The 15,095-nt window shown below is 48.2% G+C and overlaps 1 protein-coding gene across 4 annotated transcripts in view; it reads right to left on the reverse strand.

Moving 5' to 3' along the window:
* The window catches only part of AKAP7 (A-kinase anchoring protein 7), a 152,264-nt gene extending 138,814 nt beyond the window's left edge, over positions 1–13,450 (reverse strand). For all 4 annotated transcript variants that reach the window (XR_003755852.2, XM_029054143.2, XM_029054144.2 and 1 more), the window contains exon 1: positions 13,282–13,450. Coding sequence is in view for 3 of the 4 variants with exons in the window: in XM_029054143.2 (XP_028909976.1) it covers positions 13,282–13,435 (154 nt within the window). In the remaining variant the exon portion in view is untranslated. The remainder of the gene's footprint in view (positions 1–13,281) is intronic.
* Positions 13,451–15,095: the final 1,645 nt, after the last annotated feature.

Genomic DNA, 15,095 nt, shown 5'->3' on the forward strand with positions numbered 1-15,095 from the left:
AGAGCCCAGTGTCTGTAATAACGAAATATCAAGACAGAAATAGCCATTCTGGAAGGTTAGGTCCACTTAAAAATACAGATCGGAGGCTTCAACTGTGCCAAGCCATGGGGAGATAGGAAATTCCAAACACAAAGTTCTTCCACAGAAAACACATCTCTGGCTCTCCAAGTCTAAGAAGTCTTAGCACCGAATTTCTGAACATCTTGAGGAAGTACAAATGACAGGAAACCAGAGCAGTAGGTGGCTGCAAACTCAAATTTAGAATGGCTTTTTCCAAACCCCAAAAAAGATACATTTGTTGATTCATCATTATCTTTTGATTTCTATTTTTACTCAGACTTTTCTTTTTGAAATTCTGTATTCATGTATACTATGGTGTATTTTTTTTAATATGGAAAAACACTAATGTTTCTTCCAGCTAATATTCAACTCAGGAGCAATTTGTGGGTGTGGGCTCTTGATCCAGTGACTTTAGACTAGAGGAAGAAACTTAGTGTCTGCAAAGCAATTTAGTTCGATTTTGTAGGTCCAAACATATTTGTCCCTCCAAGCCTGAAGAAGAGGCTGCTGACCGTGAAGTTCACCCATGGGTTCCTTTGTTCTCCAGAAGTCAATTTGGAATCCACCATCCTAACCACCCTACAGACCCACATAATAACTGCCCCGTGTTGTGCTTGTCAGGCTGGTTGTTTGCAGTTCCCGAAACTGTTTTCACTTTTGCTTTCTCGTCTCACAGTCCTCCCTCAGCTTCTTCTTGAAAAAAGCCGCTCCTTTCTGGATCACTATACTTGCCCTGCTATCTATCTGCTGCAATTGACTCCATTTTCAGTGATGGTACAGCATTTTCTGGGCTGGAGTCTAGTACCAGGCTGCTGCCGTATTTTGTTGGGTGTTTTTCCAAAGGATGTGCTGGCCTTCTGGATTCAATTTTTGATTTCCTTCTCTGTCACTGCATCTTTGGTCATTGTGCTTAATAGGTGACAGATTTCTGTGATAGGAATTTGACTCAGTATTGCCACTGTCAAAGTTTGGTTATGTGTATGCCTTCCCTGGTCAGACTGCTACATTACCTTCGTGTAAACAGCATGGCCTTCTGGAAAGAGTCTGGGCCAGGGAGCCAGAGGCCCTGGGTTCTAATCCCAGCTCTGCCACTTAATAATGATGACATTTGTTAAGCGCTTACTTATGTGCAAAGCACTGTTCTAAGCCCTGGGGGGGATACAAAGTGATCAGGTTGTCCCACGTGATCCCCATTTTACAGATGAGGTAACTGAGGCACCGAGAAGTTAAGTGACTTGCCCAACGTCACACAGCTGACAAATGGCAGAGCCGGGATTTGAACCCATGACTTCTGACTCCCTAGCCCAGGCTCTTTCCACTAAGCCACGCTGCTTCTCTACATTAGCTGCTCTTCCCCCCTTCAAAGTCCTATTGAAGGCTCACCTCCTCCATAGCCTTCCCAAACTAAGCCCCTTTTTTCCTCTGCTCCTCCTCCCCACCCCATCACCCCGACTCCCTCCCTCTACGCTACCCCCTTCCCCCCCACAGCACTTGTGTATGCATGTACATATGTATAATTCTATTTATATTAATGATGTGTATATGATCTCTATTCTATTTATTTATATTGATGCTATTGGTGCCTGTTTACTTGTTTTGATGCCTGTCTCTCCCCTTCTAGACTGTGAGCCCATTGTGGGCATGGATTGTCTCTACTTGTTGTTAAATTGTATTTTCCAAGCGCTTAGTAGAGTGCTCTGCACACAGTAAGCACTCAATAAATACAATTGAATGAATGAATGCTGGAACCTTGGGCAAGTCACCTGCCTTTTCTTACCCTCAGTTCCCTTATCAGTGACATGGGGATTCAGAACTTGTTCTCCCTCCCTCTTAGACTGTGAGCCCCATGACAGATCTGATCATCTTCTATCTAACCCAGAGCTTAAAACAAGTGCTTGGCAAACTACTGTTATCATCATCATTATTATTATTATTATTTTAGAGTATCATCAGTCCATAATATCTGATTCAGCAAATGGTTCACAATCATTTGCACTTATTCTTGGTGGGGCAGGGGACTCTAGGGTGCAGTCACCTGCTTACAACAGTCCTTGAATGACTATCTCTAGGCACTGGATGTCCTCCAAATCTGTTAAATTGGTAGTTTCCCAGATCAGCCAGAGCGTCTTCTAAGACCTGCATTCACGTCTACCGGTGCATCTTCCAGCATGACTGAGCAAGCATACTGAACTGGACCAGGCTCGGTTTGCCACGCTACTTTATCCCACTGGATGTGATGGATGGAGAATGGGTCAAATACAGCACCCACAGCTATGACATAACCAGCGCTTAGAACAGTGCTTTGCACATAGTAAGTGCATAACAAATACCATCATTATTATTATAACCAGCTGGCTGTGCCATCATAAAATGAACAGTTTAGTACAGTGCTCTGCACACAGTCAGCACTCAATAAACACTGCTAATTGACTGACTGATTGGACTAGTATCAGAATCTTAATGAACTTTTCAGGGCAGCAAAATCCATTTCCAGAATATAGGGGTGCCGATAGTATCAAATACATTCATATGGCCTACGAAAACTGTATAGAAATCTTGGGGCTGCTCCCTGCACTTTTCCTGTATCTGACATGTTTTTTAAATGATATTTTTTAAGTGCTTAGAACAGTGCCTGGCAGTGGGGTAGATAGAACTAAAATAATCAGATTGGAGACCGTTCTTATCGCTCACAGTTTTAATCCCCATTTTATAGATGAGATCATGGAGCAACAGAGAAGTTAAGTGACCTACCCAAGGTCACACAGCTGTGAAGATCCCAGAGCCTGTGTGGGGCTGCAATATGGAAAGATTTTGCAATACCAGGAATGATCAGTCAGCAACATTTCTCCATAGTTGATCTTGGAGAGCTCAGGCTAGGAGCAGGTAGGTGACAGACAGTATTGCTGACATTGTGGCAAGATACCTCTATAATTACTTCAATCTAGTCATTTTAAATACAAAGATGATAGTATTCTCTTGCATCTCACTTTTCCTTATGTTGAGAAAGAGCTTGAATTCAAGCTTAAAGTTGGGTGTCCCTTCCATGCTTGTTGGTCCCAGTGGGTACGCCTTGTCCAGATGCTTTGCCATTTTTAATGGTTATATCTGTTATGAAGCTTTCCTCAATAGCTGGCACGATTTCATCTGTCAGCACTTTTTGAAAGCACTCTTCTTCAGTAGTAGTAGGTGTGTTGAGAAGAACATTGAAATATTGCCATCTCCCCAGAATTTTTCTCCCTGTGATTCACCTGAATCCATCACCTCACTTCCGGGATGCTGTGATAGACTGTAAGCCCGTCAAAGGGCAGGGACTGTCTCTACCGATTTGTACATTCCAAGCGCTTAGTACAGTGCTCTGCACATAGCAAGCACTCAATAAATACTATTGAATTGAATGAATAAATGACATGAGGAGGGCCAAATTACGCTTCTAGCAATGTGCAGAAGTTGTGGGTTTTGAAGAAGTTTGTAATGCCCTCAATCTCTTCTGCTTTGGCATCCACTACCAGCCAAGTCCCACATATACTTCTTTCCCAAAGTTCCTGTGGTTGCCTGAGAAGCTCAGACCAGATTGACCAAACCCGGGGTCCTGGGATAAACCATCCCAAGGGTCCCTCTTGTGGCCCATAATGCAGAAGCAGCGTGGCTTATGGGGTAGAGCATGGGCCTGAGAGTCAGAAGGACCTGAGTTCTAATCCCAGCTCTGCCACATGCCTGCTGTGCGACCTTGGGCAACTCACTTTACTTCTCTGGGCCTCAGCTACCTCATCTGCAAAATGGGGATTAAGAGTGTGAGCCCCATGTGGGACAGGGACTATGTCCAACTTGATTAACTTGTATCAACCCCAGCGCTTAGAACAGAGCTTGGCACAAAGTAAGGGCAAAACGAGTATCAATATTATTTTTTACTATTACAGATGATAGCATAGATAGTGGGTTGTGATGGGGTAACAACCAGTGCCCTGTGATGATATCATCAAAGTGCCGCCAACGGTAGCGAAAGTGAAAGAGAATGGCAGGCAGGCTAAGTTGCACACATGTTCCTAGACAGGAAGCAGGAGTCAGGAGGCCTTTTGTCTGGGGAATTTGTAAGGGGGGTAGGAGCGGGGAGGACCTTGCCATGCTGAGGAGGAAAGGTTGAGGTCTGGCTGCTGCCCTGTCCCTCGCATGACCAAGCCGCATTTCCTGTGCACCTCTCCTCATCCACCCTCTGTCTCCATTCTTGGCACCCCGACTTGCTCCCCTGAAAGCGCAGGTGCCTATGAGGTAGGAGGAAGGGCAGGAGGGGAGCCTCCCCCTGACTCCCAGCCACCGCCCCTTCTCCAGCACAACGGGGAAGCACTCCAATGAAGAGATGTGCACCCCTCACCACACGATGCACACAACAGGCATACACACACACACGAGTCACTCACTTCTGTCACTTCTGACTCATTCTGGTGAGTCAGGCCCCACATTTTGTCTATGGGTGAGGCTGCCGGGATTCAGGAAGTTGTGGGATAAATGCCCCAGCCATCACAGCCAGAGACAGCCGGGAAGGCCCAAACCACTCTGAGGGGTGGGAATGGAACTGCCTCTAACCCATCATGACTGAGCTGCGTGGACTGGCACATCTCTCCTCCTACCTCTTCTCCACACCTCGCCCCAGGGAGACCTGAAAGTAAGATGGGGAAGAAGGAGGCAGCAGATGAGCCGGCCATTCATTCATTCATTCAATTCCATTTATTTAGCACTTACTGTGTGCTGAGCACTGTACTAAGCCTTTGGAAGAGTACAATATAAGAACACATTCCCTGACGACAATTAGCTTACAGTCTAGAGGGGGAGACAGACATTAATATAAAATATAAATTACAGATATGTACAGAAGTGCTGTGGGGCTGGGAGGGGAATTGTGGAGCAAGTCAGGGGAAGGCAGAAGGGCATGGAAGAAAAGGAAAGGAAGGCTTAGGGAAGGCCTCTTGGAGGTTATTTGCCTTTAATAAGGCTTTGAAGGGCGGGGGAGTAATTGCCAAGTTTGAAGATCTAACAGGTCAGAGGCAGGATGTGGGTTAGGGGTCGGCGGTGAGATAGATGACACTGAGGTACAGTGAAAAGGTTGACATTAGAGGAGCCAAGTGTGTGGGCTGAGTGCCCTGAGCAAAGAATGTGGGCTGGGGTGTCCTGCTCTCCAGCCTCTCGTCCAGCCCGCAGGACAGGGGGACACACTTCCCACCAGGCACATGCATCCAGCCTGCCAATCCAGCATCTGGTGACCGAGTAGGGGACCGGGACAGAGGATGGCATGGGAGAAACCACCTCTACCCAGGCTTTACAGCCCAGCCTCATCGCCAGGAACAGTCTGCCGGCTGGCAGCCACCCCGGACAGGGCCGGACGGTGGCAGAAGCTGCTGCTGCACCTGCTCCAGGCACCACGGGGTGAGGAGGTGATTTTCCTCAGCCCTCCCTCCCACCCCCAACATGGTTATTAGCAGAAAGACATATCAGAGCCTCAGCCCACAGCCCCTTATCCAGCTAATGAGCAAGGAAAGGCCAAAATAGACAGTATGGTGGGAAAGCCCACCTAATCCCAAACCCCCTCCCACACCAAACCCACTTTCCCCATCTCTATTCACTGTTTAATGACCTGTCCCAACTGAAAAATCAACTGCCTTCCTCCCTGGAGCTCAGAGTTGAAAAGTTAGGGGTAGAGGAGGATGGTAGTGCCTATTTGGCTTAATTAATAATAATAACGATGGTATATGTTAAGCACTTACTATGTGTCAAGCACTGTTCTGAGCGATGGGGTAGATACAAGCTAATCAGGTTGGACACAGTCCCTGCCCCACAAGAGGCTCACAGTCTTAATCTCCATTTTACAGATGAGGAAACTGAGGCACAAAGAAGTGAAGTGACTTGCCCAAGGCCACAGAGCAGACAAGTAGAGGAGCAGGGATTAGAACCCAAGTCCTTCTGACTCCCAGTTCCGTGCTCTATCCACTAGGCCACGTTGCTTCTCTTAATTACAATACATACGTGGACTAGCCAAGAAGGAAAAGGAAAATAGGAAGGAGGCTTTGAAGCAACAACTAGAAACCCCAGGTCTGGCTGAAGGATTCAAGCGCCCAGCTAGCATCATCCTGTATGGTACCACCAGGCTCAGCGTGACGAGGGTGCAGGGGTACGTGAGGGGCAGCTGGAGAAGCTCCCGCAGGAAGGTGATTGCTGTCTGAGCTCCAGGACACGCGCAGCCTCCTTTCTCTTGCTGTCCATTCCCCGCCTGCCCCAAGTCAGGGATGGCCGACTTAAAGACAATGTCCCCTTCAAGAGCGGGACCCACAGGCACAGGCTGCCTCATTTCTGGGGCCGTGCTCAGCTGGGAAGATGTGGGGGAAAGCAGCAGCAGCACGAAGTCTCGGTCAGCCTAGGCCAGTGTCTGGGAGAGGTAGCTCCCACACTTTCTCTCTCCCCACTCTCCTCTACCAAAAACCATATCCTTGAACGAGTGGAGAAATTTAAAACGGCGTGGCCTAGTGGATAGAGCACGGGCCTGGGAGTCAGAGGACCTGGGTTCTAATCCCGGCTCTGCCACTGGTCTCCTATGTGGCCTTGGGCAAGTCACTCCACTTCTCTGGGCTTCAGTTACCTCATCTGCAAAATGGGGATTAAGACTGGGAGTCCCATATGAGACAGGGACTGTGTCCAACCTGATTAGCTTGTATCTACCCCAGCGTTTAAAATAGTGCTTAACACATAGTAAGCACTTAACAAATACCATTATTATCATTATTATTCATGTATGCTGTCAGCCAAAATGGACAAGGAGAGGGACTGGACCACAGGGACAAGGAGCTAATGCCAGGATTCCTAAGGAGCTCTGCATGCCCAGTGGCGATTTGGGGAAGACCTTGTGCTTAGAGTATGCTGCTTTTAGAATGGAATCCTTCCTTTACAGACTACTAAAATATGGGAATTGCAAATATAATAAATTCAATCAGAATACTTCTTCTAAAGAATGCTTGAGAGGTGAATGAAAATCTGTCTGGTGTCTCCTTAAAAAATTTTTAGACTGCTTAATAAAGGAAATCAAATTTCTAGTTTCAAAGATGTGTAATTTTTAAAAAAAGTTTAAAGGTTTTAATAATCCACATGGCCTAAACCAGATGCTGTCCTCTTTATATATTAAAACAACTAACTGCTTTTGTAAAAATGAATCACTTTTGCAAGGATTAACCAATCAATGGTTTTTATTGAGCTTTTACTATGTGCAGACCACTGTACTGAGCACTTGAAAGAGTACAATACAGCAGAATTAGCTGCCAGAACACTGACTCCATTCTGCATGCTAATACAAGATGAATTCCCCAACCCTGCCTACACAAAGAAGGAACCCAACAAAGATGTGATAATGTTGCAAGACACCGATTTTACCTTCCAAGTGCTTAGTACAGTGCTCTGCACATAGTAAGCGCTAAATAAATACTATTGAATGAATGAATGAATTAACATTACTACATTTTATTCATGCTTTGGAAAGAGTTTGGTGAATTTAACGTGTCCGGAAGTCATGCTGAAGATGATCAAGGGAACTGCAGAGATGGAAAGGGGAAACTACATTTCCCAGAAAACAGAGAGGAGCTGACCTATTATGGTTTTGCATTAGTGTTAGGGGAAGTCCTGGGCAAAGCCACAAGCCCAAGGCATTCTCTTATGAAGGTGGAGAAAAATCTCTTTCGCTTTCCCTCTGGGGCTGGGATATGAGGCTCTTCATCCAGTTCTAAGGATGAAGTCAAAAGCCCTTATCCTTCAATTTAATGGATGGAAAAGTAGGTCAGAGAAGTGGCAGCTGATGAACTGCTTTGGGGTCTTCTAGTGGAAATCTCACCTTCTTCATTCATTCATTCAATCCTATTTACTGAGCACTTGTGTGCAAAGCACTGTACTAAGCGCTTGGGAGAGTACCATTATAAAAACAAAGAGACACATTCCCCGCTCACAACGAGCTCACAGTTTAGAGGGACTTGTGGCTTTAAATTTCTATTTTAATTTACTTTCCTGCATGTTAACTCATCAAGTGTATCTACAATTAAATATTACTTGTTAGCAGAGATCTGTAATCAGAGCCTGTCCTAGTAGACAGACCATGAGCCTCGGAGTCAGAAGGTCCCGAGTTCTAGTCCCGAATCCACCACTTGTCTGCTGTGTGACCTCGGGCAAGTCACTTCACTTCCCTGGGCCTCAGTTACCGCATCTGTAAAACGGGGATTAACACTGTGAGCTCCATGTGGGACAGGGACTGTGTCCAACCCGATTACCTTGTATCTACCCCAGTGCTTAGAACAGTGCCTGGCACATAGCACGTAACAAATACCACTATTATTATTATTATTATTACTGGTTCTTCAAAGAACTCTGGTAAGGTTTCCTTTTGGACTCTGGTCATATCCCACATCTCATCTCCTTCATTCCTTTTGAAAGCTTGCACAAGTGAGGGCCTCCACTGGCTTCTCATTCTAGGTTATTTATAACGAAGTCTCTGCCTTGCCGAACATGAGAATCTAATAACAGTGGCAGTGCGAGACAGGACAAGCTCCTGATATAGATCATGAAGAGACTCTCCTCGTCTTTGCCCCTGTGGGAGAAGTGTTAGCCGAATGGAACTGATAGACGTCCCTGGGCTTCCAATGATCTCCTGAATCCTATCAATCAATCAACTGTATTTATTGGGTGCTTACTGAGTGCAGAGCACTGTATTAAGCACTTGGGAGGGCACGATATAATAATAAAACAGACACATTCTCTGCTCACAGCGAGCTCCTACTGGCCCAGGCCCTGAGACCAGGCAAAGCCGGAGCCGGGCAACTGCTGGCAATGAGGACCCTTTGGTGGTGTCACCAGGACCGCTGTTCCATCCCCATGGTCAATGGCATCAGGGAAAGTGATTGGGGCCGCAGCCAGGGTGAATGTTGGGACTTTGTAGAGTTGCCACCTGAGGGGTCAATGAGAAACGTCACACATGGATTCCTACTGCTACTGAGCGGGAGAGCGTCCAGTGCTTAGTATAGTGCCTGACACATAGTAAGCGCTTAGCAAATACCATTATTATTATCCAGGCCAGCCCCCGTCATGCGGTAGGAACTCGGGGGTTGTGAAGATTTCATGGGAGACAGAGTGGGAAGAGAGACCACTGAGTAACAATCTTCGGGTAGGGGGAAAGGTGTGATGGAAGATGCCTGCTCTCAAAAGCCGTAACCTTGGCATTATCTTCAACTCATCTCCCTCATTCAAGCCACAGAGTCAATCTATCACCAAATCCTGTCATCGTTAAAATCCATCCTTTCCTCTCCACGCAAACTGCTACCACGTTAATCCAAGTGCTTAGCTTACCCACCTTGATTACTACACCAGCCTCCTTGCTGACCTCCCTGCCTCCTGTCTCACCCCACTCCAGTCCATACTTCACCCTGCTTTCTGGATCATTTTTCCACCAAAACCATTCAGTCCACATTTCCCCACTTCTCAAGAACCTCCAGTGGTTGCCCGTCCACCTCCACATCATACAGAAAATCCTTACCATCAACTTTAAAGCACTCAATCGGGAAAGAGCCCGGGCTTGGGAGTCAGAGGTCATAGGTTCGAATTCCGGCTCTGCCACTTGTCAGCTGTGTGACTGTGGGCAAGTCACTTCACTTCTCTGTGCCTCAGTTACCTCATCTGTAAAATGGGGATTAACTGTGAGCCTCATGTGGGACAACCTGATTACCCTGTATCTACCCTAGCACTTAGAACAGTGCTCTGCACATAGTAAGCGCTTAACAAATGCCAACATTATTATTTGACCTCCCTGATTTCCTTCCACAAGCCAACTCTCACATTTTACTCCTCTAAGGCCAAGTGTACTCTCCCAAGTGCTTAGTACAGTGCTCTGCAAACAGTCAATGCTCAGTACATTCCAAGAGCTTAGTACAGTGCTCTGCACACAGTAAGTGCTCAATAAATACGATTGAATGAATGAATGAATAAATACCACTGACCGATTGCTTTTTAAGGTCTCTCCACTTCCTTCTTCGCACCCCTCTGGCCTAAGTATCTGTCACTGCCTCTCCAACCCTCCTAACAGTAGTCTACCACTGTTGGGAGAGATTAGGGGAGGAACTACCAATAAACACTGTGGAATAAACACTGAGAGATTAGGGGAGGAACTACCAACCAATAAACACTATGGAAAGAGCAAGGGCTGGGAGTCAAAGAACCTAGGTTCTAATCCAGTTTGCCTGCTGCGTGAGTTTAGACAAATCAGTTAACTTCCTTGGGACTCATCTGTAATTTGTTTGTTACCTCATTTGTAAAACGGAGATTATCTGTTCTCCCACCCACTTAGACTGTAAACCCTACTGTATCTAACCCAGTGGTTAGTACGGTACTTAGCACATCGTAAATGCTTCACAAAGTCTACAATTACTATTCTCACCGTGATTGTTACAGTTGTTATTTTAAACAGGGGCCCCACGCCCTTCCAACCTTGCAGTCGGCCTTTCCCAGGGTGGGGTGCAAAACAGGAACCAGCATTCCACGTCTGTTTATATTGTTGTTGTTGTTGTTGGGGTTTTTTTTACCATACAATGGGGTGCCAAAACTTCTATTGGAGTTTTTCTTTATTGAAAGGAACCAGTTTGACTGTTCAAGACCCAAACCCTAAGAATGGATAGGAAGATCAAAATCTACACCATCTGATTGGATAGGGATGGGCAAGGGGAACCCAAAAGGGCAACCGATCCGGGGGTCAGCGGGATCCTGGGGTCCGGGGGTGGACAAGTTAATTAATGATAGTATTTGTTGAGCACTTACTATGTGTCAAGCACTGTTCTAAGCGCTGTGATGGATACAAGGTAATCAACCCCGCACGCTCCGCTCCTCCGCTGCCCACCTCCTCACCGTCCCTCGGTCTCGCCTATCCCGCCGTCGACCCCCGGGCCACGTCCTCCCGCGGTCCTGGAACGCCCTCCCTCCTCACCTCCGCCAAACTGATTCTCTTTCCCTCTTCAAAACCCTACTTAAAACTCACCTCCTCCAAGAGGCCTTCCCAGACTGAGCTCCTCTTCCCCCTCTACTCCCTCTGCCATCCCCCCTTTACCTCTCCTCAGCTTAAGCCTCATTTTCCCCTTTTCCCTCTGCTCCTCCACCTCTCCCTTCCCATCCCCACAGCACTGTACTCGTCCGCTCAACTGTATATATTTTCGTTACCCTATTTATTTTGTTAATGAATTGTACATCGCCTTGATTCTATTTAGTTGCCATTGTTTTTACGAGATGTTCTTCCCCTCGACTCTATTTATCGCCATCGTTCTCGTCTGTCCGTCTCCCCCGATTGGACCGTAAGCCCGTCAAAGGGCAGGGACTGTCTCTATCTGTTGCCGACTTGTTCATTCCAAGCGCTTAGTACAGTGCTCTGCACATAGTAAGCGCTCAATAAATACTATTGAATGAATGAAAGGTTGTCCCACGTGAGGCTCACAGTCCTCACCCCCATTTTCCAGATGACAGAACTGAGCCCCAAACTGTGAGCCCGTCAGGGGCAGGATTGTCTCTATTTGTTGCTGAACTGTACTTTCCAAGCGCTTGGTACAGTGCTCTGCACACAGTGAGCGCTCAATCAATACGACTGAATGAAGAGAGGTGACTTGCCCAAGGTCACACAGCAGAAAAGCGGTGGAACCAACATTAGAACCCACGACCTTTGACTTCCTAGCCACTAGGCCATACTGCTTCTTGAGTCATTATGGTATTTGTTAGTAGCTTACTCTGTGCTAATCAATGTGCTAAGCGCTGGGGGGAGATATAAGGCGATGAGGTTGTCCCACGTGGGGCTCCCAGTCTTCATCCCCATTTTCCCGATGAGGGAACTGAGGCCCGGAGAAGTGAAACGATTTGCCCAAGGTCACACGGCGGAGGAGTAGCAGAGCCCGGGGATTAGAACCCATGACCTTTGACTTCCAAACCCCGGGCTCTGGCCACTAGGCCCTGCTGCTTCTTGACTTATTATGGTATTTGTAAAGAAGCAGCGTGGCTCAGCGGAAGGAGCCCGGGCTTGGGAGTCAGAGGTCATGGGTTCGAATCCTGACTCTGCCACTTAGCTGTGTGACTGTGGGCAAGTCGCTTCACTTCTCTGTGCCTCAGTGACCTCATCTGTCAAATGGGGATGAAGACTGTGAGCCCCACATGGGACAACCTGATGACCCTGAATCCTCCCCAGCGCTTAGAACAGTGCTCGGCACATAGTAAGCACTTAGGAAATAACAACATTATTATTATTATTATTCTCTGTGCCTCAGCGACCTCATCTGTCTAATGGGGATGAAGACTGTGTACCCCGCGGGGATAAGCTGATGATCCTGTATCCTCCTTCAGCGCTTAGAACAGCGCTTAGCACAGAGTAAGCGTTTAACAAATACCAACATTATTATTATTATTATTCTCTGGGCCTCAGTGACCTCATCTGTCAAATGGGGATGAAGACTGTGTGCCCCACGGGGGACAACCTGATGGCCCTGTATCTTCCCCAGCGCTTAGAACAGTGCTCTGCACAGAGTAAATGCTTAGCAAATACCAACGTTATTATTATTATTATTCTCTGGACCTCAGTGACCTCATCTGTCAAATGGGGATGAAGACTGTGAGCCTCACGTGATGACCCTGTATCCCCCCAGCGCTTAGAACAGTGCTCTGCACAGAGTAAGTGCTTAACAAATACCAACATTATTATTACTATTATTCTCTGGACCTCAGTTCCCTCATCTCTCAAATGGGGATGAAGCCTGTGAGCCTCACATGGGACCACCTGATGACCCTGGATCTCCCCCAGCGCTTAGAACAGTGCTCTGCACATAGTTAAGGGCTTAACAAATCCCGACATTATTATTAGTATTATTCTCTGGACCTCAGTTCCCTCATCTGTCAAATGGGGATGAAGCCTGTGAGCCTCACGGGGGGACCACCTGATGAGCCTGTGTTTCCCCCAGCGCTTAGAACAGTGCTTTGCACAGAGTAAGCGCTTAACAAATACCAACATTATTATTATTATTAAAGCGCTTACTCTGTGCTAAGCACTGTTGTCAGCAGTGGGGTAGAGCCAAGGGGGTGTTGGGGGCTGCACCCGGAGGCCGGGAGAAGCGCGGGGTTGTGTGTCCCCGCCCGGGGCCCGCTGTGCGGTGCGCTGTGCGGTGCGCTGTGCGGTGCGCTCACCGTTGGGTGCAGACGCCATGTCCGGGGGCTCTGAGCCGGGCCCGGGGGGTGCGGGGGTCCCAGGGTGGAGGCGAGAGGAGGCCCGGGGAGGCGGGAGGGCCCGGGCCCGCAGCTCCAGGCAGAGGCGCCGCAGGCCGGACCGGGCCGGGACCATCCCATCGGGGCCAAGAGGGCCGAGCCGAGCCGAGCCGAGCCGAGCCGAGCCGGGCCGGGCCGGGCCGGGTCGGGCCGGGGTCCGCTGGTCAGGGCCGCGGGCCGGGCTCCCAAAAGGACGGGCCCATCGCAGAGCGGAGCTGAGGCCCGCCCACAGGACCGACCGCCTCTCCGCCTGCCTTCCCCCTTCCTGCCCGCCTGGCCCGCCTTCCCTCCCTCCCCCTTCCTTACTTCCTTCCCTCCCTCCATCCTTCCCTCTCTCCTTCCCTCCTTCCCCCTTCTCTTCTTTCCTCCCCTCCTTCCTTCTTCCCTTCCTCCCTTCCTTCTCTCCTTCACTCTTTCCCTCTTCCCTTCCTCCCTTCCTTCTCTCCTACCCTCCTTCCCTCTTCCCTTCCTCCCTTCTTACCCTCCCTCCCTCCCTTCTTCATTCTTTCCTCCCTTCCCTCTCTCCTTCCCTCCATCCCTCTTCTCTTCCTCCCTTCCTCCCTTCCTTTTCTCCTTTCCTCTATCCATCTTCCCTTCCTCCCTTCCTTCTCTCCTTCCCTCCTTTCTTCTCCCCTTCCTTCCTTCCCTCCCTTCCCTCCCTTCCCTCCCTTTCTTCTTTCCTCCCCTCCTTCCTCCCTTCCTTCTCTCCTTCACTCCTTCCCTCTTCCCTTCCTCCATTCCTTCTCTCCTTCTCTTCCTCACTTTCTTTTCCCCTTCCTTCCCTCCTTCCTTCCCTCTCTCCCTTACTAATAATAATGTTGGTATTTGTTAAACATTTACTATGTGCAGAGCACTGTTCTAAGCGCTGGGAATCAGGTTGTCCCACGTGAGGCTCACAGTTAATCCCCATTTTACAGATGAGGTGACAAGCACAGAGAAGTGAGTGACTTGCCCACAGTCACACAGCTGACAAGTGGCAGAGGCGAGATTCAAACCCGTGACCTCTGACTCCCAAGTCCAGGCTCTTTCCACTGAGCCACGCTGCTTCTCCCCTCCTTCTCTCCTTCCATCCCTCCCTTTCTCCCTTCCACCTTCCCTTCCTCCCTCCCTTCCTTCCTTCCTTCCTTCCTTCCTTCCTTCCTTCCTTCCTTCCTTCCTTCCTTCCTTCCTTCCTTCCTTCCTTCCTTCCTTCCTTCCTTCCTTCCTTCCTTCCTTCCTTCCTTCCTCCCTCCCTCCTCTACAGCAATAAAAAACAATCCCTGCCCAGAACGAGCTCATAGTTAGTCGCGGGAGATGGACATCAATACAAATAGATAAACAACCATGCAAATAAATTAATTCATTCAATAGTATTTATTGAGTGCTTACTATGTGCAGAGCACTGTACTAAGCGCTTGGAATGTACAAATCGGCAACAGATACAGTCCCTGCCCATCGACGGGCTTACATTCTAATCGGGGGAGACAGACAAAAACAATAGCAATAAATAGAATCAAGGGGATGAACATCTCATTAAAACAATAGCAATAAATAGAATCAAGGGGATGTACATCTCATTAACAAAATAAATAGGGCAATAAAAATATATACAGTTGAGCGGATGAGCACAGTGCTGAGGAGAGGGGAAGGGAGAGGGGGAGGAGCAGAGAGAAGGTGGGGGGAAGGGGGCTTATCTGAGGGGAGGTGAAGGGGGGTAGAGGGGGAGCAGAGGGAGCAGAGGGAAAAGGGGAAGCTCA

This window comes from Ornithorhynchus anatinus, chromosome 2 (assembly GCF_004115215.2).
Source record: "Ornithorhynchus anatinus isolate Pmale09 chromosome 2, mOrnAna1.pri.v4, whole genome shotgun sequence".
NCBI classification, from domain to species: domain Eukaryota; kingdom Metazoa; phylum Chordata; class Mammalia; order Monotremata; family Ornithorhynchidae; genus Ornithorhynchus; species Ornithorhynchus anatinus.